Source organism: Podarcis vaucheri (assembly GCF_965113315.1).
Source record: "Podarcis vaucheri genome assembly, chromosome: Z".
Classification (NCBI taxonomy): domain Eukaryota; kingdom Metazoa; phylum Chordata; class Lepidosauria; order Squamata; family Lacertidae; genus Podarcis; species Podarcis vaucheri.
In genome coordinates this window covers 19,820,428-19,843,417 of record NC_138758.1, presented here as the reverse complement: position 1 = coordinate 19,843,417, position 22,990 = coordinate 19,820,428, and the positions used below count along the sequence as shown (strand labels likewise).

Here is a 22,990-nt window from a genome sequence, read left to right as displayed (position 1 = left end):
AGAATGACAGTGTTTTATAAGCACAAAGAAGTGCACAAACACATAGGAACATAGCACATTAATGCAGTGGCACAGTTAAGCTAATCTTAAACTCTGGACTAAGTGGGTGGTACTCAACTAAGATGCTGAGAGTTGTTAAGGGATCCACCGTTCCCCGCACAGATCTACAGTTTTCAGAGTTCCCTGGAAGAGGGATGATTGCTTAGCCACTCAAGGAATTGTAGCCCCATGATGGGGATAAAGGTCTCCGAACACTCTTAGCACCCTTAACAAACTACAGTTCCCAGGATTCTTTGGGAGAAGCTGTGAAAGTTGAAACCGCTTTAAATGGATAGTACAGATGGAGCCTAAATTTGCTCCATTAATTTCAACAGGTCTTCTGCGAGGCACATACCTCCACATCTGGTGGGAGTGCCCCAAAATCCAACTATTCTGGACAACAACCATACGAGAAATAAGTAAAATAACCAAGCAAGTATTAGAAATCACCCCAGAAATGGCCCTACTAAACATCTTCCAAGAAAACAATGCCCATTTACACCACAAAGAACTCATAACCCACCTACTCTCAGCAGCCAGAAGTATCATAACCAGACACTGGAGAGATCTGTCAGGAATAAGTATGGACCAATGGTACCAAATACTATGGGAAAGAGCCTTACAGTGGTGCCCCGCAAGATGAATGCCTCGCAAGACGGAAAACCCGCTAGACGAAATGGTTTTCCATTTTGGAGGTGATTCGCAAAACGAATTTCCTATGGGCTTGCTTCACAAGACGAAAATGTCTTGCGAGTTCCTGGGGTGTCCCCCCCCCTTTTCCCAAGCCACTAAGCCGCTTATCAGCTGATCCTAAGCCGCTTAACAGCTCATCTGCTAAGCCGCTTATCAGCTGATCCGCTAAGCCGCTAATAGCGCTAATCCGCTAATGGGCTTGCTTCGCAAGACGAAAAAACCGCAAGACGAAGAGACTCGCGGAACGGATTCTTTTCGTCTTGCGAGGTACCACTGTACTAGAAAAATTAACCAATAAACTGAAACTGACATGGGGACAAATAGAAAAAGACACCTTCACCCCGGTATGGCTCCCTTTTATCACATACACAGCCCAACAAGACAATGACAAAAATCCACCAACAGCATACAAATCAATATGGCTAACCTGATCCAAAACACCCACCCACCCCACTCACACATGAAAACAAAGACCACCACAGCCAACCACAACCTAGGCCAACCCCAACCTCTCTCATCACCAAAGGAACACAAGCGAACAGCAAAGAACCTGCACAAGCAACGCTGACACCAAACCCTACATTTAGTAAGTAAAATAGAAACATCGCCACAAGACCCCACCCCCATCCATCTTCCCCCCATCCACCTCCTTCCCCCTTTCCTTCCTAATGTCTCAACAAATGAAACTGCTTTGTAAAAATGTTACGGGGGGGGGGATACGAGAGAGAGACATTGCAAACACTTTTGTAAATGAAGAAAATCTTTAACAAAAAACAAACAAACAGGTCTTCTGCGAGTAAATTTTAGTTGAATGACTCCTATAAATCTTACAGGATTACTTTGCTTAACTGAGCCAGTCCAACTGCATTTGGGAACCTTCCTATTCATTCTGGGAAGAGGGGAAATCGGCAGCTGATCTGAGGCTGATGCAAAAAATACCCCAGGGCTTTTGTTGCAGGTCCCATTACTAAACATATTTTGCTGACCGGCTTCTGCCCCAAAGCTTCACCCTGACAACAGCAGTATATTAGTCCAACCCTTACCTTGACAAAGAGCTCGATCTCTGGTTCCTTCAGGGGGCTGCGGAGTCGACTTGCCATCATCTCTTCTTCTTCCCGCAAAACACTACTGGTGAATGGTTATTTCGCTCTGGTTGTCTCTCAACAAATGTCCACAGGGAAGCAGGTGGGAATTCTGACAGTACGGTGTTTTTCTCCAGGCAGCTGTGAAGATGATTCCCTCTCCAGGACTGTATGTCGCTTGGCTATGAGTTCACCCCCGTCACTTTCCTTCCTTCCTCCACACTATTTAAGCCAGAAGCTTTGAGGTGTGCAGACTGACCCCATGGGGTGGGGGGGATTTCCACAGAGGCCTACCAGGTTCCAGGCATGAGTCAGCAATGTTGGGCTATCAAAGAGCAACACGGCACCTTCTCCTCTGGTATATCAAGGAAGCCAGATGTTGCCCTGACTCTCTGAGAAACATCCCAGAATAACTTCTGTTCTTTGAGTGCAACTCCACAGCTACCAGAGTTCCTATTACAGGAAACAAGCCGGAGATTTTCCTGTAGTGGTTTAAGAGGTCGCTTATTTAATATATCACTCCTAGATTTGGGGGGTTTTCTGGGGTGTGTGTGATACCTTCTCTCAAGCACTTTCAGTATACTAAGATACTCCCATTTTTGAGGGCCCAGGGGCACATTTAGAAATCAAACTGTCATGGGTACCATGAAATACCCTTTCCACACACTGGTGATGCTCAGACACACAAAGAACTGGAAAAAACCCCCTTGACAAAATTTCCCCATAATATATCATACTGCAACACACACCTGCAACCCACAGACTCCAATGCATACAAATACAACCCCATATACCAACACAAACCCCGGTAAAACACACCTATTACTCCCTCAGATCCAGAACCTCACAAACCCCAAAGCATCTGCAACTTCCACATCCCCTGCAACCCCACATCCCCTTCCTATGACCCCACACATTATTGCTAGAGCAGGGTGTTCCAATGTGTGGCCCACATGTGGCCCTCAAGGCCTTTTTTTGGTGGCCCTCAGCAACATTTTATGCCCCCCCCCCACGGCTGAGTGTCTGTGCAGGATGGGAGGGATGGGAATGAAGAAAGGAATATTCTGGAAGATCAGATAACTGACTGGCAAGAACCCTGGCATCATTCCACACTGCAACATTTTATTGCAGATCCCATGACCAAACTCAATATGTTTACACTTTATATTTTATTTCATTTAATAAACAAAATGAAAACAAAACTCTAAAACTAAACAAAAAACTATCACTCAACCCAACTGAATCTTCCCCCTTATTTTGAAGGGAGGAAGTTTTCCTCTCTAAACAATTTAACAAAGCCTAGAAACTGGAGAGAAACCATGCTGCCTTTCTTCGGAGCAAGCCACGAGGCAAAACCGGCTGATGTTTGTCCAGTATGTTGTGTTCTGCCATAAATAGCCGCCTTTCACAGCTCTGTTTAAAGAGCTCCACTGGTGCTCCTCTGTGTCTTGCCTTTTTGTCCTTGCTGACCTCAGTTTTCAAAACCAGCGTATTCTGTAGGCAGTGGTGGATGAGACAATCTCTTTGGCTGTGGGGCATTCAACCAAACTTATTGATGTGTTGCTGAGGGATTAACCCAGCCTTCCCCAGCCCAGTGCCCTCCAAATGTTTGGGATTATGGCTCCCACCAGCCTCACTCAACACAGATTTTGGGGTTCAAGAACCCCACAGCCCCTGCTTTTGTGGGGAGGGAGCAGCTGCCTGGCTTTCTGTTCACCTCACATTGGCCTAGATTTTACCAAGAGATTGTCCAGGCTGCTACTGATCTCTTGGCAAAACTGCTGCTTTAAAGTACAAACCAAAATTGATAGGCATCGTAACCCAGGTGTATGATGGCCAATTTAAAAATGAACCTGAGAGGATATATATATCTGCAAGCTGGGTAAGTGATTGTCTAGGGCATCAGACCACAAGGGGCATCTAAATCCAAAAAACAAGTTTTACATAACTGGCTTAAAAAAGGAAGGAAACAGGGAAACCAGACTCTACAACAGGTATCATTATTCAGATGTGACAGAAATATACTTATCAACTGCACACCATCGTATTGTGTTTATAAATCCGTAAAGAAATAACCATAATCAAAATGTTACTAAACCAGATAACTGCTCTTGGTTTGGTGTACATTAAAGGTTTTAATATATGCTAAATATGAAATCATAAAGGTACTTTCATTGTGAAAGCATCTCACGTGCAAATACACTTATTGCAAGACAGGTTTTAGTTAGATTTCTAGTTTTAAGATGCATCCTCACCTATCTCCCAGGATATATGCAGATATAAATGTTTACTGCAGTGTTTTTATTTTCACTGTCCTTTCTGTTGGAATAATAAACGTTCTTTTGGGGCCTCTTAAACGTAGGGCAATAATGCCCTCCAGACGTTGTTGGGACTATCAGCTATTGACCAAGTTGGCAGGGGTTGATGTAGAGGGCCCCACACTGACTACCCCTGGCTTAGGGGTAGTTAACCAAAAGAGGTCCAGTAAGTCCAATCAGGAACGTTGGACTTACTGGACCTCTTTTGGTTAACTAGGAAACACACCCGCACTGCCGGCAGTGCTAAGAACCAGCTCATTGTGAATGGACAATAGGAGCATTTGAGTTCCAGCAGCAGAAACAGATGAGAGAGACCACGAAGTCTGGAGCACAGGGGCAGGCAACAGCAGGAAAACCAGGACTGTGTGTATGATGCGATGCCCGGATCTTGGCTGATGAGTTGGCTTCGGATGTTTGGGGTTGTGCTGGGCTTCTTCTGTTTTTCAACTTTGCTGAAGGCAGCTCCCGAGTTTTCAGGTGAGTCTGTGAGATGAGCTAAAACTGAGAGGAGGGAGGCTCTTCTCCAGCATCCGTCCTGCTGCAACTGCTGTCTCCTAACAGGCAGTGACTGTAGAGGGAAGGCAGCCTCCACTAACCTTACACAAGATCTTAGAAATCTCTGTTCCATGCAGAGAGGCGGAGGTGGGAAGAAAGGAAGGGGGACAGTGGAAAGGCTGACTCAAAGAGCCTTTTTCTTAGACCAGGGGTGGCCAGCTCCCAAGAGATTGTGTTCTACTCACAGAGTTAAAAACTGGCAGTGATCTATCCCTTTTTTGGGGATTCAGGTCAAAGTTGTTGAGCTTTATTTAGGGAGGAGGAAAGTCCCATTTTTGGGGGGGTGCAGGGCAACTATGTTGAGCTTTTTTGGGGGAACCAAAGTTGTTGAGCTTCTTTTGGGGGAGCCAGTGATCTACCAGTGATCTACCACAAATGTCCAGTGATCTACCAGTGAATTACAATCTACTTGTTGGACATGCCTATCTTAGACTATTGATTGATGACTCCTTGAATCACAGAGTTGCAAGGGACTTCATGGGTCATCCAGCCCAGACCCCTGTTGCAGGAAATTACAGATTCCTTGACAGGACAGCCCACCACCTTCTGAGATATTTTGCTCTACCATTAGGAAGTTTTTCTTCCAGACTTTAAAAAGAAAAGTGGGTGACATTTTGCTGGCCCTCATTTGAAGAGCAGCCTTGGAGTATTATTGACTTGAATCTAGGAGGGCAATTCTTCAGCTCATTTCCGAAATTTTCAAATGCCTTTGAAAGCACTATGTAGATATGTACATCTTCCTAATTTTAATGCATTCTTCCCTCACCCCTATGCACCCCATAATGGAAATTCTTGTCACATTTGGGGTTTCTAGAACTTAAATTACTCCCAGGACTACACTATAGGGCTGCCTTAAAGGAAAGAACTCCATGCAAAAAGCAAAAATGACTAAGTACAACAAAGAGTTTAAGGTGCTATAGTATGCATTATTTTTGCTGCAACAGACCAACGCAGATTATTATTATTATTATTATTATTATTATTATTATTATTTGTACCCCACCCATCTGGCTGGGTTTCCCCAGCCACTCTGGGCGGCTTCCACAAAGACCAAAAGTACACTAAGATGTCACGCATTAAAAACTTCCCTGAACAGGGCTGCCTTAAGATGTCTTCTGAATGTCAGGTAGTTGTTTATCTCTTTGACATCTGATGGGAGGGCGTTCCACAGGGCAGACGCCACTACCGAGAAGGCCCTCTGCCTGGTTCCCTGTAGCTTTGCTTCTCGCAATGAGGGAACCGCCAGAAGGCCCTCGGTGCTGGATCTCAGCGTCCGGGCAGAACGATGGGGGTGGAGACCTCCTTCAGGTATACTGGGCCGAGGCCGTTTAGGGCTTTAAAGGTCAACACCAACACTTTGAATTGTGCTCAGAAACGTACTGCGAGCCAATGTAGGTCTTTCAAGACCGGTGTTATGTGGTCTCGGCGACCGCTCCCAGTCACCAGTCTAGCTGCCGCATTCTGGATTAGTTGTAGTTTCTGGGTCACCTTCAAAGGTAGCCCCACATAGAGCGCATTGCAGTAGTCCAAGCGGGAGATAACCAGAGCATTCACCACTCTGGCAAGACAATCCGCGGGCACGTAGGGTCTCAGCCTGTGTACCAGGTGGAGCTGGTAGACTGCTGCCCTGGATACAGATGACTACCAATGTAATCATAGTCACATCCCCATAGACACACCTCTTCTAAGACTGTACAAAATTAAAATCAACTCAATGCAGACATGTATGGCTGCAAGGGTCCCTTCCAACCATACAATTCTATGATTCTAATAGCAAGCCTGCTATTATCTCACCCCCTCCCTTTTGCTTAACATTCAACCTGATGAAATTTCTGTCGAATTCAAGCTCTTCCTCGCAATTCTGTGGCGTTTTGGGTGGTGATGATGAAAGGATCTTGCCATTTTCAAACTAAAAATGCATGCTATTGCAACCCACCTCTTTGTCTGCCCCACTCATTTGGTAGGTTTCTCTTTTAGAAAGGCTTGCTTATTTGGTATGCAGAGGGGAGGCAAATAGCACCCATGAGAAATCATAGTCTCTGCATATGTGGTGACACTTTGCCTCTTTTAGTGCTTGCTCTACAGCACCACTTACCCACAATGTTAAAACAAAACTACATTAGAACCTTGTCCCCCTCAAACCCAGCTAAAACATCTAACACGAAATCCCACTGCCATCTTACTTGATGCTGGATTTAGTGGTTTCAAATCAAGCTGCAACAGCAGGTACAGTGTTTCTTGTGGTTCCTTTCAATAAAGCTGTTGTTCCATTATAGGGCCAGAACAGACTGCGGAGTGACTGAATCCAGCATGCTGACATTCTTGAACATTTTAAGTTGGGATGGCCAATGTGGTGCACTCCAGGTGCTGCTGGAATCCAACTCCCATCAGCCTCAGCCAGCATGGCCAATGGTGAGGGATGATAGGAGTTGTAGTCCGGTGCCATCTGGAGGGTATCACATTGGCAAGATGTTATGGACACAATAATAGCGCATTAGTAGTGAGCTTATCGTGCTTTAGTTTCTTCTGCAATGCTTCCCCAGTGCTACCATATTATTGCTGTCTAGAAGGACTATAGCACAGCAAAAGTGGGGCCAATATAAACCAGAACATTTGTGGTATAAAAAGTTGTGCGATTTCAGCAGGAAGTTGCAGCATATGCACTGATTGGAAATGAATCTGTGTAACCACCCCAAAACTTTTGCAGGTGCAGAGAATGCACACCTGGGGCTACTCTAAGTGATGTTCCTACATCATGAGGGTCTCTAGAACCAACCCAAACTCATCACATTTCTTGATGGTGGCACCAAGAGATAGAGGAGTGTAAAGTTTGTTGGACACTCAAGTTTAAAAAAATTAGCTTTGCTAAGCCAGTTCTGGTCCAGAAGTGGATGGTTTCACTTATTTCTATATTTTAAAATGATAGGAGATTGGCAGACATATTTAGCATTATTTTCTTTCCAGAGACACCCAAACCCATTTGCTTTGTTTTTCCATCAGGTTACTTACAGAAGATTTTGAAAAACCATACTGCCCACGCCTGTGATAGGGAGCAGATGACAATAATTTGCCCCCACAAGACTTCCATTAGTGTCCTTTCTGCATTCTATGGACGCCGAGTGCCCAGTCGAAACCTATGCCCAACCACAGAAGACCTCTCCTTGGAAAGCACCGATTGTGTGTCTGCCACAGCCCACCAGGTAAAAGGCCCTAACATTTACATAGAACAGCACAAAAAATGTGTTGATAGTGTTAATAACAGAGAACTGGGACACTGCTTGCTGAGCAGAAATTAACATGCTATTTTTAAAAATTGGAATGTGCAAGTTTTTTTCCTTTTTTTAATCAAGCAGCTGCAGCTCAGTGGTAGAATATCTGCTTTGCAGGTAGAAAATTCAACCCCCAACTTCTCTAGGTAGAGCTGGGAATGTCCCCCATCTGAAATCAGAATAGACCTGGCCAGAAGGGCTCAAGGTTACCCAATGAGCTTCAGTTAGAGTGTTGAACTAAAATATGGGTTCAAATCCCCACTCATCCACGAAGCTTACTGGGTCCAGTCACTGTTTCTTATTCTAGCCTAATCTTCATAGGGTTGTTGTGAAGACAAAATGGGTAGGGGGGGGGTGAACTCTATGGTCCTTGGAAGAATGGTAGGATGCAATTTTTATTTTAAAAAATGCTCACAAAAATTAGGACACCTATCCACTAAAATACAGATTAATATCTGTGGGGACTTTTTTTGAAATAAATAATAATTGCAAACTGATATGGAAATGCAGTGAAATGAACTTGCAGTTGGAAAAATAAGAAATCAAAGAAATCAAAACTGATGGACTCATCCACTTACTTCACAATATACTGGCTGCTTAGAGTACAAAACCCATCCAAGATGAACTAACAAAGTTTGCTTAGTAAGCAAGCCAGCCAGCTATGTTTATCCAAGATTAAAGTCAAGGCATTTCCTCATTTGCTCAATTCATTTGGCAAAGAGTGGGTCTGATGGGAAGGGTGGGGAGGAGGCCTGAGAAGCAAGCTTGTGCTCTAGTAATTCAGAACTTTGCATCAAGATCCGACTCACTGCTGTCACCAGGAAACTCCTTCTTTGCATAGCTCACTATGTCTCCTTAGCATTGCATGCACACAACATGTGTGATCTTCACTCATGTGATAATCAGCATGGAGGTAGCACTGTATTCTCCTTTCCCATGCAGAAGGGATTTTCCTTGCTTTCATGAAATGGCCGCAAGTAGCAGCTGTAATGTGGTTGCTACAGGAGTAGCTGGTGTCAACAAGAATATGCCAAAAATGCAGAGGATGGAACGAAGCATTTCAGTGTGCTGGGCAAGAGGATAAGGCTACTATGGCTACTAGTCATGGAAGCTGGCTGATGAGGACAAATGAGGTGCTGCCCAGCCAACTTCAGCCAGCCTTACCTGCCATCTCACTTACAAGCAGTCATGGGGATGCCTCTGCCTGTCATTGACTCTAGCTCTGCCTACTGCTGGTCTCCCTGCCCCACCAGTTCCAATAGCCACCAATGTAGCCACTCCTACCTCCATGGTCAGAAGCACAATGCCTCTACATGCCTGTTGCTGGGAATCACAAGCAAGGAGGGAGCTATTGTATTCACGTCCTGCTTGTGAGCTTCCCATGGGTTTCTGGCTGGCATCTGTGAGATCAGAATGTGGACTCGATGGGCCACTGGCAAGACCCAGCAGAGCTGTTCTTATGTTCTTCAGATTCACTAAAAGAGATTCCTAGGGAGAGGTTGTATGGGTAGGCTCACAGTAATGGTCCTACAGGGAAGAGGACTCTCTGAATGTATAATCTGCAGTATCCGATAAGTCAGCTGTTTTTGCTGCCTTTCTATACCTTGGGAAACAAGCTATTTGTAGTGGTGCAGTTAGTTAATTTTAGGCTCTGGGCTTAATAGGCTTACAAGGAAGGGGACACTCCATAATGATAATGTGCATTCCTTCACGTACTTCAAAACATGCTAAGCCAGACCTCCTTCTGATGTGGCCCCTGGATTTCTGCCCCCAAATTCTGCCCTGACAGCACCACTGGCTGTTTGGACTGCTGGGTCGTCATGAGTTGAACAGGCTTTGATCTAGTCAGGAGAGATAACATGAGCAGCTGCAGGGCCTTCTAAAAGCACATCACTCCATCTAGTGCTTGGCTGAAGACTAGCAATTGGCAGCTGTGGTTTCGTCAGTAAACATTAGAATTTAAGTAGAGCTTGTGTGTTAGAACCTGGGGAAATAGCTAGACTTGTGTGTATTTGAGACATCCACATGTGTATTTTAGTTGTGGCAGTCCCTGTTAATCATTTAATTAGCATGTGTGAAGGCTAATTGAGTCAGACCTCTGTGCTAGACCTGTACCAGACATCACTAATTCTGTGATGTCAGCATGGGTTCAGAGGTAATAGAGTTCAACCCAATTTCCTTGGAGGTAATGATCCATTAGCACAACAAAGCATAAAAGAACTAGATGGGAGAATGCAGATGAGTGGGGCCTCTCTCTGTGTACTAGGGCTTAGACTAGCTAGGTTAGAACAGGTGGGATGTGACCATTCTTGGGGGAAAGGCAAGCAGCAGGCCAGGGATGCAGCTGCCTTTGGAAGAAGCTGGCGCTGCTTAGGATCAGATGCCCAGAACTAGGGCTGACATATGTCCAGGGTTTCCCAGACATATCCGGGATTTTGACCTTGAAAACCACATCTGGGAGGAATTTCCAGTTCACAGCAAATTGTCTGGGAAAACTCAGGTGTATGGCAATGAGACCTTTTTTGAAAAATAAAGCTCTAAAAGTGGTGAAAATAAGGCAAATTTGCACCAAGCGCTCAGCATGTATGTTGGGCAGCGGTGGCTGAGGCGAGAGACAGGCTTCGCTGGACTGAGGGAGAGAGAAGGTGTGTGGGGCCTCAGCTCAACTTTTGCACTTGCCTTTCAGAGGCAGAGGCTGGGGCAGGAGGCTCCCAAGCAGGGTGCTAAGGCAGAACCCGGGGAACACAGCGCCTGCTCTGCACTGGGCCATGCTATCGAGCAAATTGAACCGAGGAAGGCAGGGAGCGGGCTGGGGGGCTTGAGGGGGAGAGAAAAGAAGGAAAGTAGTGTGAGGAGAGGTAGCCGAGACAGCTCTCGGCACCAGCTGTTCTTGCTCTGGTGGTTGAGTCGACAGGGGCACCAGGAGGCAAGCCAGTCACACAACCCTACTCAGAACCCCCTCCACAGTAGACTCAGGTTGTAAATATGTGTAAATAACCCGTATTTCAGAAAGATACCACAGCCCCCCCGTGCCTTATTGTCCAAAGGGATACACAGACCCCCTGAGTAAAGCACCAGGAACCCCTGGAATATCACACTGCTCATGGAGATTGGAATGGAGTGCAATATGTTAGGCTCTCCCATGTGGGTGCTCTGAAGGTCAGTGCGACGTGGAAGAGGTTGTTTCTACCCACACACGTTGTAGTCATCCTTTGCTATCCTGTAGCCCTTCAGCTGCTTTTGGGCTATGGCCAAAACTATGAGGCAGTTGCCTTGGGCAGCAGAACTCCAAGGGGCAGGTGCTCAGCCTATCCCATCCCCTCTACTATTGGCGGCTTCTGGCAAGATCTCATACATGCCATGAAATCTCACGAGACCTCGTCAAAATCTCGTGTGATTTTGAGAGCTCACCAGAATCCAGTGACGACATCACCACTTGGCAGGCGCCACTGCACAACCCTAATGAGAGTGACTTCAGGCAGGAGGTTTCCATGGCAGGTGGTACATTCCTGTTTTGCCTCAGGCGGCAAAATAGGACCGGGTGTCCCTAGTATTGACTTTTATGGGGAGTTGCACTGGAATTTGATGGGAGTTGTAGGGAGCTGTAGTTCAAAATATCTGGAGGGTATCAGGTCAGCAGAGTTTTTTCTAGGCACGAGCCATCACCTTTCTAACAAAGAACTTAACTCTGGCACAACTTTAAAGCCTCTCCTTCTCCTACAGAAAATGATGGATGAGTGTCAGGACCAGCGATGGTGTCATTTCTCTGTCCACAGCCATGTGTTCGGCCCTGATCCATGCCCAGGCACGCACAAGTACTTGGTGGTCTCCTACAAATGCAGACCAGGTGAGTGAGTTCAACAAGGCATTAGCTAGGCCAGGGTTCATTGGTGTTAGCAGTTTATGATTCTGATGTTCCTTTTGAAGTCACATTTGCTTTTCTTATTTAAGCAGTCCACAGTCAAGCAATGTGTACAAAAATGCCCATATTGTGATAAAAGCAAGAATAAACTGAAAAATAACGCATCTATGTGTGCATAAAACATGTGTGCATCTGTTGGTGAAAATAACATATAAAAATGCATTATAATGGGGGAAATTGCACACAATCATGCATATATTAGGAGACCAAAATACTGGTGAATCACAAATGGATGTGGGCAGTGCTTTTTTTCCTGGGGGTACGCAGGGGTACACATACCCCTAAACATTTTGTGAATCTTTGTACTTTTGTCCATTTATTATATTTATTTTCCCCAATTTGAACTATAAAATTGTGATTTTCTTAAGTCAAAATGAGTACCCCTAAACATTGTTTTAGAAAAAAAGCACTGGATGTGGAAATGTGGAGGACGGGTGAGTGGAAAAAATGAAAAAATTCAGAGAAGCTGAAATTGACAGATTTGTCCATCCCTGTGTCCTAGCCAACCATCGCCTGAAGACCGTGTGTGAAAACGAAAAACTGAGACTGCAGTGCCGGAACAAGTCCATCCTAGCTATTTACTCTGCCATCTATGGGAGGCCTTTGCGGGGAAAGCCAGAATGCGAATCGGTGAACAGGACGGGACCTGACATAGGTATGAAGGGAAATGGCGGTGGCCTGGAGTTTCCCAGGACAAAGCTAAGAGCTTCTGGAGCTTGAACAGTCACCAAAGGATTAAAAGCAGCAGATCAGTTTTATTTATTTATTTTACCAGATTCCATTTCTGAAATGCTCCCCTCAAAATATCTCAAAGCAATTTCAAAGTACCTTAAGGACTATCTCATTTCTTAATCTCCAGCCCCAATCACTGATAGCATCTGGCGGGGCACTTCCTGTGGCTCCCTATGGCTTTGAAGTTTGGTTGGCCTTCACAGGGGACTGAGCCTTCAGCATGGCAACCTCTGTCCTGTAGAACTTCCTGCCACTAGATGTTTAGCCAGAACCATCCCTCCCTTCTTCTGAAAACTATCTTCCTTAAACAGGACTTTGCAATACGAATTTCCTTTTTCTTTTTAGCCATTCAATATTTCTTGATTTGTTTTTGCTGTTTTTAAAATGATGTTTTTTATGGATAGTTCCTTGATATAGATATAGATATTTATGAAAGCGAGGGTTATAACTATGAAAACAAACAAACACCTGCAATTAAAACAATTAAGAACAATTCCCTACTTAAGACCATAAACAACAATCCCATACATACAAACAATTAAAAGCAATTTCATATGTAGTAACATTTACTGATCCATCACAGATACATAATGGGATAAAGATCTCCACTTGGAAGCTTGTTGGAGAAAGGCAGGCCTTCCGTAGAGATCAGAGATAGTGGCTGTTGAACATGTGAGAGTTCCAATTTTAGGCAATGCCCCCTTTCCTCCTAGCACCCAGTCTCTCACTCACCTGCTGAGTTTTTCATGCTGTTTGCATCACTCAAAGACATATGTGGTTTTGAACAGGTGCATCAGACTTGTTACTGAATACCAGCCACAAGAAATCTGGCTGGTCTCCCCACTTTGCCCAGGGACTGCTTCAGTCATGCCACACCAACTGCCCTGCATCTGATGTCGCATACAATAGGTGAAGATGCTGCTCACTGCCAAATGTTGGGTTTGTAGATACTGCACATCAGTAGGCAGGTGGCAACTGCAGTGCCCTGTGCCGTTGCCCGCATGGGTTGGTTTCAAATCACACAGGCAAATCAAGATGCCCCACTTGAAGCCATTGTGATGCAAGGTGATTGACAGAAGGGCGGCACTATCCACCAGTCACAAAGATCCACAGGGATTGGGGCACCTAAGCATTGTTTTGCCAACTAGAAAGAGTTCCCCACCTTGGCCAAAGGTGAATAATGTATACTAACTGTCTGAGAACCTGGCACTAGGGGTTGGTTTCCATCTGGGGCTGAATGCCAACTACTAGAGCACCCTAGTCTTGCTTCTTCGCCTTGCTGTTTCTCTCTGTTCACCTTTCTGGGTAGAAGAAAAATTATGGGAGCAAGGAGTAGCAAATTTCTCTCATCTCTCCTCCCCGTGACAGTTGTATCATACCCTCCAACATTTTCATCTCCAGAATGGGAACATCTGAAGGGGCATGACTTCTGGTCTGGTGGTCTGGCAATCATCACTTGGGTCATCCCAAAGCGCTGGACTGACCCTGCTGAGTGCCAGGCCACAAAATGGAACATTCCAGGATACAAACAGAAGCTGGGGTTGACTTCTATGGTTCCTGCTTAAAACAGGGTGCTTGGAGGTAGATATGCTGTAGACTTCAGGCCGAAGAGATCAGTGAATAGGCAGCAACAACAGAAGTGAGGAGAAGGGCACCATTGCTCAAGATCCTTGCAAAACCTGAAGCCAGCAGCCAATAGAGCCTAAGTGATGACAGATAACCTTCACACTGATGGAGACCATTTAAATTTACACAGTGGAAGAGAACTTTCAGAATGCCACTGTTAGTCACAAGGAAATTTCAGAAGTGTGATATCAGGTGATTGTCAGGCTTGTAGTGGGTGGGGGGTTGGAGAAGGCAGGATTTAACCTACTTGCCTTATGCTGTTTCCTACCCCTAAGTTTGTGGTTGAACTGAAGCCAGGTGTGGCACTTCTGCAACGTTCTTTGGGACTGAATGTGCTGTGTCCATGCTTTAGAGTGTCTGGCTCCTGATGCCTTGAGGAGAGTTTCCCGGAGGTGTCACAAGAAGGAGAACTGCACCATTGTTGCTGATAAAGCCACTTTCGGAGACCCCTGCTTCCCTGGAGTGAAGAAACAGCTGAGAGTCTCCTATACTTGCGGTAAGCTACGTAAAAAAACTGTATCAAATTGTGCTTGATTGGAAAACTGGCACTGTAGAAATCAGAGAGACAGGAGAATGCTTAAACTGCTTGACAGCTGAAGGTTAAGATATGGATGGCACTCCTACCTATAAGAATTGCTGCTGTCACAAAAAATCCCTGTGGCCAAAGGCCCTTCTAGGTCAGCATCCTGTTCCTCATAGTGGCCAACCCAGATACCTCAAGGAAGCTCACAAGCAGGACACAAGGACAATAGACCTCTCCCACCATTGTCTTCCAGTGACTGGAATTCAGAAACCCTCTGACGCTGTAGGTAGTAAACAGCCATCATGACTGGCATAAGAACTTAAGACCAGCCCTGCTGGATCAGCTCAGTGATCCATCTATTCCAGCATCTTATTTTCATAGTGGCCACATAGATGCATATGGAAAGCCTGCAACAGCACTTTCTCCTCTTGTGGTTTCCAGCAACTGGCATTCAGGAGCCTTTTGGGCTTGTTGATCAGGTCAGTCGTTCGAATCCCCGCGATGGGGTGAGCTCTCATTTCTCTATCCCAGCTCTTGCTAACCTAGCAGTTTGAAAGCATGCCGATGCAAGTAGATAAATAGGTACCGCTGCGGCGGGAAGGTAAACGGCATTTCCATGCGCTGTGGTTTCCATCACAGTGTTCTGTTGCACCAGAAGCGGTTTAGTCATGCTGGCCACATGACCTGGAAAGCTGTCTGTGGACAAATGCTGTCTCTCTCGGCCTGAAAGTGAGATGAGTGCCGCAATGCCATAGTCACCTTTGACTGGACTTAACCGTCCAGGGGTCCTTTACCTTACCTTTTTACCTATTATTGAAGTAAATACATGTTCTCTCATGTGCTTCTTGTACTTAATGTTTCTCTCTCTGACAAGCAGTGACATTAAATAATTCTAGATGGAAGCATTTATTTTATTCATGTGTTTCTATTTACCAGTAATATTCCAACTGTTCCTTGTCTACTCAAAACCCCAAATCTTTATAGTTCCTTTTCATTAAGATAAAACTTTTTAAGTTTAATCTTGCTGTTGCTTGCATATTTGATTCTAAGTGTTGCTTGCTTGGTCTTATTAGACTTGGTGTTGTCCTTCTTCTTAGAACAGTTTTGATCTGATGAGTTTAAGTTCAGTGTGTCATAGTCTGCTTTATTTAGTCTGTCTTGACTGCAGCCATGTTATGTTTATGTTATTTATCAAGCCATAGTCTGCCTTGTTAAATTCTTAAGGTGCTATTCATTTAAGTTTTATTCAGAGCAGATCCATTGAAATTAATGAACATGAGTAAGTTAGGTTAATTAATTTTAATGGATTTATTAGTGATAAAGCGTTGAATACCACCCCTTTGTGCCTTGTGTATATGGCTGTTTCACAAACACACTGACAGTGTGCTACCTCCTGCACAAGCATTCACTGTTGCACACAGTAGCAACTATAAAATGGGCATCAGTCCTACGAAAGTTGGCAGCAAAACCTCCACCATGACACACACACCCCCCCAATCACAAACAATGATTGCTCTTCCCCTTTTTAGTGCCAAGGCAGCTGCTGGAAGAGGTGGGCCGCAACTCCCAAGAAGACCCTTTCTTAATCTCAGACTACACACATGGTAAGTATCCCGCTTTTACCTTAATCACAAGTAAAGCTCTGCTTTAGAATCTGCTGGTAGAATCTTCTACCACCACAATCCATCTAAGGCAGGCAGGCAGGCAATCCCTTCTGCAGACTGTGGTCTCAGGTGGTGAATGCTGAGAGGACTGTATCCTAACTGGGGCCACAAAGAAAGAAGTGTGTGCTGTCAGCATGATAAGCAGAATCATGAGATTTGCAACTTTTTAACCCCCCCCAAAAAAACTTTGCAACCCCCCCTTTCCTAAACAACCCAATGGGTATTCCAAAATGTAGCCATGAAGTAGGTGGAAAAAATAAAAATGGAGGTGAGTGGTGGTTAAGTGTTCTGTTTGGAGGGAGTGATTGGTTGCAACCTCAATAAAGCATTTTGTGCAGGTCCCAGTTGTTAATTAGATTCCCTATTGAACAAACTAAGGCCCTTCTGAGCCTGTTTTGTGTGCAGAACAGAAAGCATGAGGGACAAAGCATGTTCCTTTCCTTTCCATTAGCTAATTGCCTTGGCCTAATAGCACCCAGAACATCCTTATTGGCTTCTCCCCCTAGTATTCACTGTATTCAAAGGACACAAGTCTTGTGTTTCCCAGGGGTCTTATCTGAACCTTGTTGAGCTGCATCTCCTTAATTACTGTATTGGCCTAAATATAAGCCGCACCCAAATATAAGCTGCACCTTTAAAATTGGAGGGGGGCAGGGAGAAAAAAATAATACCCAAATATAAGGCACAGCAGACTGGCTGCACGCCTTTGCCCCGTGCTCCTGGTCTACTCTGCTTTGCCAGCGGCCCCCTTCCCCCCTTCGATCCAATGGCTCAGGGTAGGCTTTAGAGTGGCGGGCGGCAGCGCTCCTGGGGGGAGAGCCATGCCCCTTTGCTGGCAGTGTAAGGTCCTGAATATAAGCCACACTTTAACTTTTCACAATTGGAATTTGGAAAAAAGAGTGAGGCATATATCTAACCCCACTTGGAAGTTTATCTGGTTGTTATACAGTGGACCCTTGGGTTATGTTACCTTCGGGTAACATAACTTCCAGGTTGGGAACCTGGCAAACCCGGAATTGTATACTTCTGGGTTTCGCCGTGCATGCATGCACAGAAGCGCTTTGCGCACCACACGTGTGCGCAGAAGCGGTGCCTCATGTTGTGGACTTTTTGGGGTATGTACGGACCCCTGGAACAAATTAAGTTCATATCCAGAGTGTCCACTGTATTTCTTTAAATATTTGCTAAAGTATTCCCACTTCTCTTTTATATCCAACTCATCCTGATTTCTTATCTTTGCAGTCAACATTGCTAACTCTGTGTATTCTATTAGCTTATTCTGCCAGTTTACTTCTGTGGGACTATTTTCACCTTTGGACATAAAAATCCTTTCACCTTTGGGCATAAATTATTTTTGCCGCTGCTGTTGCTTAGAGGAAGAGACTAAGTACTTTCTTGTGTATTTTACCCTCAATAAGAACATCTCCGGAGTGTTTTTTGTTTGTTTGTTTGTTTGAGAAATGAGAACCTTACCATCTTTTTTTTTTTTTTTTTGTTCTGAGTATATCATCTCCCAATAATCTTTGGCTTTCTTACAACCCCACCACATATGTCCCTTCAATCTCTTCCAGCATAAATTGGTTCATTTTGTCGAGTTCCATGCCCACCACTTTTCTCAGTTGTTATCAGTTCTGCCTTGAATGGGGGTTCCATTTCCCATCTTTGTTCTCCTGTGACTTTCCCTCACTGCTCAAGATCCCACCTGGGCTCACCTAATCTCCTCATGTTCAGAGGGAAATTCATTGCCCGTGCTCATTCATGAGGGGCAAGAGACAAGCCATGTCTCCAAAGCAAAAACTGGGTCATTGAGTCTATCCTGAGTGTTAACACTGTGAGATGAGCAACCATGGATGGAAGCAGCAGCAGCAGCAGCTAGAAGCCAGTTAAAGTATATTAAAGAAGCAATAGTGGTGATGGGGCCCTGCATCACCAGCTGTAGTTTTTGTTTAGGGAAGGAGAGTGAAAGCCAGCTGGCCATGAAAGAGAGGACCAGAGAGGACAGGAAGCACTGGATTAGGCCTAGCCCAGAACAGTCTGCCCCTTGAGGCAACAGGGCAAGATAGTGCCTATTTTCATCTCATGTGTAGAAGTGAACTGGGTTGGCAGATAATTCTGACTGCAACACGGCTGATGTGGCAATGCCCTCCATTGCATCAGTGGCAGCATGCTGGTTTAAAGGTGTGGCAAGACAGGTTGGGTGGTGTACACAGCTCTGTCCTCCAACAGAGGGGAGTAGTTGGGAGGTGTAGGAGAAACAGTCGGGGGGGGGGGGGGACAGCCACCTCTGCTCTCTGCCCCTGCTGCCTGAAGTGTCCACCACCAGCCTTGCATAGGAAGTGGCCTTGAGTGTAAGGCCTTTGGTCCATCTCTCATGGTATCGTCAACACTGACTGACTCCAGATTGCAGCCAGCCCTACCTTGCTGTAGGTGGTGGTTCAATATCTGGATGCCACATAACTTAATCACCTCATCCTCAGAATGCACACCTGTCACCTAGCAGAGCAGAGGACTCTGAGATTCATTCTTCACGTGAAAGCAAGATGCAGTGTGGTGTACTGGTTAGAGCACTGAACTGGGACCAGAGAGACCAGACCCAGTCAGCCCTGAAACTCCCCAAGGGACCTTAGTCTCGTCATGCACTTTCAGGCTAGTCTACCTCAAAGGGCTGTTATGTGGATAAAAACAGGGTTGGGTGGGATAGAAATGGCTACACACATAATAATAATATCCTTCTGGTCCCTGAAACATTTTTGGTCGGCAGACGTAAATAGGAAGCAGAGAAAGTGAGAGTGAGACCAAAGCTCACCAAAAGGGTGCAATGGTGACAGCCCCTACTAACCACCTGCTGTTACATGCTAACTGCCTCTGGACATGGAAGTTCTACTGAGCTCTCATGGTTAATAACCATGGGTAATAAATCTGTACTTTCTGAAGCTGTCGTCACTACAAGTTAAAAGCATAGGAAGTTGCCTTATCTCGAGTCAGGCCATTGGTCCATCTAGACAAGCATTGTTTATACTGACTGGCAGCACCTCTCCAGGGTTTCCGGCAGGGGCGTCTCCCAGCCCCACCCGGAGGTGCCAGGGATGAACCTGGGACCTTCTGCATACAAAGCAGTTGCTTCACCACTGAGCCCTGGTCCTTCCCCTTTGTGATGGTGAGTTCCATAGATTACATGATAAAGGAGATGCAGTTTAAGGCTGAACGTCTGTTAGGCAGGCTTCCCTTCTCTCCCGAAACCCTTGTCAGTAAGAACGTGCTATCCCCTTGTTTGCTGCAGGTGGCTGGTACACTGGGCCGAGGCTTTCCAGGCTCCAAGAAAATCTGATGATATTTACTAGCTCTCTGGAAACTTTTGCCCTTTTCTGGGGTATGTCTGACTTCCCTGGGTGTGCAAGACGGGCAGAGTTGGGATGCTGGGGGAAACCAGGCCAATCAGGGCCATGGCGAACATTATGCGGGCGGCAAAGCTGTGACTCGTTCTCCCGACCTTTGCGGTAAATGGGGGTGGCACGTAGTTACTGCCAGAACAGAGGAAATGTGCCACTCCCAAAAAAAAAGAGAGGGCAAAAGGTTTGCACATGCTAAATTATGTGTTATAGATTCTGATGTAGAAGTGACTGTCATAGCTGTAATAGAAATGCAACATGTCTTGCCATAGTGATCTGTTCTGAAAACAGAGGACTGCTCTCTGTAAAGCAGGATAGCTTAACTGTTAAGCAGCTCTTTTAAGCCATTTTTATCAGTTCAGCAGTTTCAGGAGAAAGGTGCTTTGCCTATGTCTCCTACCCCAGCCTTTTCCAGATCTGAAGCATCTATTAGTCTCACTGGAGAAATGCAGGGACAATACAGATCCCCATCTTCTCACCACAGCAAGACTGTTAGCAGCTTTCAGATGGGGAGTGGGATTTAGAAAAAGGAAACAGCACTCCACTCACTCCAATAAAAACTGAAACCTTAAAGTAACACTACAAGAAAAGGGTGAACCCATCATGGATCTCACATATCACATTTGACCTTTTGGGATGCCTTTTCTATGGGTGCAAACCCCCCCCCCTCTTTAAAGACATCATCCTAGAGTTGCAGAAGGAAAGCCCACTGGAATGAATGGGCAGGGGTTGCATGTTGTCCCCCCCCCCGTTTAATCCAGATTTGCCAGTTCTGCAGATATGCAGTAAGTAAAAACTGGGTGTGGAGGTGGTAAATTCCAATTAGACAGGAAAAATAAACGGGGTAGCATTTTGATGACAACAGAATTGTGTGCGACAGGGAAGGGGAACCTTTGGCCCTCTAATAGGTTGTTGGACTGCAACTCCCATCGTTCTTGACTACGAGTCATGCTGGCTGGGTCTGATTGGATATGTAGTCCAGCAACATCTGGAGGGCCAAAGGCTTCTCATCCCTGGTGCAGGCGCTGTAAACTTGCATGCATGAGTCACACTGAGTGCACAATAAATTGGATGTGTCCTCTCTGTTTATCAGTCCATCTCTCTTTTCCTCCAGTTAAACTGCAGACTTAGGTATATGAGGAGGAGAGGGTGGCTGGAGCCGATGCCATGTTCAGGAGGCTCTGTCACCCCAAACTATGTCCTTTCTGCTATTGGCCCCTCCCTCTCAACACCCTATCTCTGCAAGGGAGGAGAATGTGGGTTGGCTTCCCCCCTGTTGAGTCTTACTTTCCTTTTTCTTTGCAGGCGTTCCTGAGAAGGTGGGCTTTTATTTCCTGTGCGGAGTCTCAGGAGGCCTGGTGTTCCTCCTCCTCCTCTTTGCACCCAAAGTGGCCTTCCTCCAGGATTTAAAGGAGGCTTTCAAAGCTGCAGAGCTGAGCGAAAGCTTAGAGCTGGAGACCACCAAGCTGCAGGATGAGCAGGATGACGAGAACCACGATGACAGCTCCTCCGACTCCTCCTTCCGCCGCCTCACTCGCACCTACCGCAACTCCAACAATATATTTGGGCCAGAGCTCACTGCGGCCCTGGAAGGAGCGGCAGACCATATGGGCCACGAGGGAGATGAAATCTGGATACCCAAGGAGTCCAGCCCATATGCCATCCACAAAATTAAGTCTGCTACCAAATGAGAAAGAATTTGCCATGGGAACAAGGTCAGAGCTGTCTGTTGTAAGCTGAGATGGACTGAGCTCAATGGCTTCATAGAATTATAGAATCATAGAATCACAGAGTTGAAAAGTATCCCCAAAAGTCATTTAGTCCAACCCCCTGCAATGCAGGAATCACATCTAAAGAATCCCTGACAGATGACCATCCAACCTGTTTAAAAACCAATGAATTAAGAGTCCACCATCTTCCAAAGTAGTCCGTTCCGCTGTCCAACAGCTCTTACTGTCTGAAAGTTCTTCCTAATGTTTAGTTGGAATCTCCTTTATTGTAACTTTAATCTGTTGGTTTGGGTCCTACCCTCTGGAGCAAGCAGAAAACAAGCTTGCTCCTCCTTCTTCCACATCATAGCCTTATAGATATTTGAAGATGGCTGTGATATCACCCTTCAGTCTTCTGTTCCGTAGGCTGATCATACCCAACTCCCTCAACTCCTTACAATTACGGAGACTCATAATGTCTCCAGACCCTTTATCGCTGGGGCTTTGCAAAGTTGGTTTTGTTATCGTCTTTTCCCATTCCAAAGTATTTGGGGCAAGGGATTAGAAATGTAAAATAAGTGAGTATATTATGAGTAGGTCCCCATTTGAATCTACATTTAAAGCGGTGTTATACCACTTTAAACTGTCATGGCTTCTCCCTTCCAGAGCTGCAATTCACAGAGTGGTTTAACAATCAATCCTTTTCCCCAAAGAACTTTGGGAGTTGCAGCGCTGTGAGGGGAATAGGGGGTCTCCAAACAACTCTCAGCACTTGTTAACTACAGTTTCCAGGATTCTTTCGATGCCTCGTACAGATGGGACCTTAAGTTACAGTTAGATCAGAGATAGGGAGCCTGTGGTGACCTCCAGATGTTGTTGTACTATAACTCCTACCATCCCTTCCCATTGGCCATGCTGGCTGGGGATGGTGGGAGTTGGAGCAAAGTGATGCCTTCCAGTTGTTGCTGCACTACAACTCCCATCATTCATGACCACCCCTGGTTGGGGTTGGTGGGAATTGTAGTCCAACAGCAACAGAAGGGCATCGCTCTGCTCTTATCAAATTTCTTTCATTTTCTGAATGCCAAACTGGACCAAGTTAGATATAGGAGGAAGAACTGCCGGGTCTGCCTGGTTTCAATGGCCTCCAGCAACACTATCCAGAGAAACATTGATGTGGAAACCTAGTCTTTGTTGTTGCTGTTGTTGTTTTAAAAAAATGCTCTAGCTCAGTATATGTAACACCTGGAAACTGACTTGACATAAAACTATGTAATGTGAGTTTTGAAAACAGGGAGAGGCTGCTGCTTTTAACAGATTGATTTGCTCTTCCTACTGCATTTTTAACCTTATTTTTCAGATATGCTCATGAGCAAAATCCGGCAGCACCTGCTTCCTTCTCTGGATGTGTTTAACAGGCCTGGATGCCAAGAGCTGTAAATCTGAAAATAAAAATATTTTGCACAAAA

The 22,990-nt window shown here is 45.5% G+C and overlaps 2 protein-coding genes across 4 annotated transcripts in view; one reads left to right on the top strand and one right to left on the bottom strand.

Annotated features, from left to right (window-relative positions):
* Positions 1-2,257, bottom strand: part of CLIC2 (chloride intracellular channel 2) — a 19,554-nt gene extending 17,297 nt beyond the window's left edge. The window contains exon 1 of the mRNA XM_082207616.1: positions 1,776-2,257. Within this exon, the coding sequence (XP_082063742.1) occupies positions 1,776-1,835 (60 nt within the window). The 5' untranslated portion in view covers positions 1,836-2,257. The remainder of the gene's footprint in view (positions 1-1,775) is intronic.
* LOC309523618 (protein eva-1 homolog C-like) overlaps positions 1-22,990 on the top strand; it is a 26,379-nt gene extending 3,389 nt beyond the window's left edge. The window contains exons 1-8 of one of the 3 annotated variants that reach the window (XM_082207582.1): positions 4,369-4,609; positions 7,688-7,887; positions 11,680-11,803; positions 12,381-12,533; positions 14,589-14,732; positions 16,289-16,363; positions 19,704-19,793; positions 21,118-22,990. In XM_082207582.1, coding sequence (XP_082063708.1) covers positions 4,510-4,609; positions 7,688-7,887; positions 11,680-11,803; positions 12,381-12,533; positions 14,589-14,732; positions 16,289-16,363; positions 19,704-19,793; positions 21,118-21,503 — 1,272 coding nt within the window. In that variant the 5' untranslated portion in view covers positions 4,369-4,509 and the 3' untranslated portion in view covers positions 21,504-22,990. Of the gene's footprint in view, positions 1-4,368; positions 4,610-7,687; positions 7,888-11,679; positions 11,804-12,380; positions 12,534-14,588; positions 14,733-16,288; positions 16,364-19,703; positions 19,794-21,117 lie in introns of those variants that run through there. The other 2 variants (XM_082207584.1, XM_082207583.1) reach the window with 2 other exon arrangements.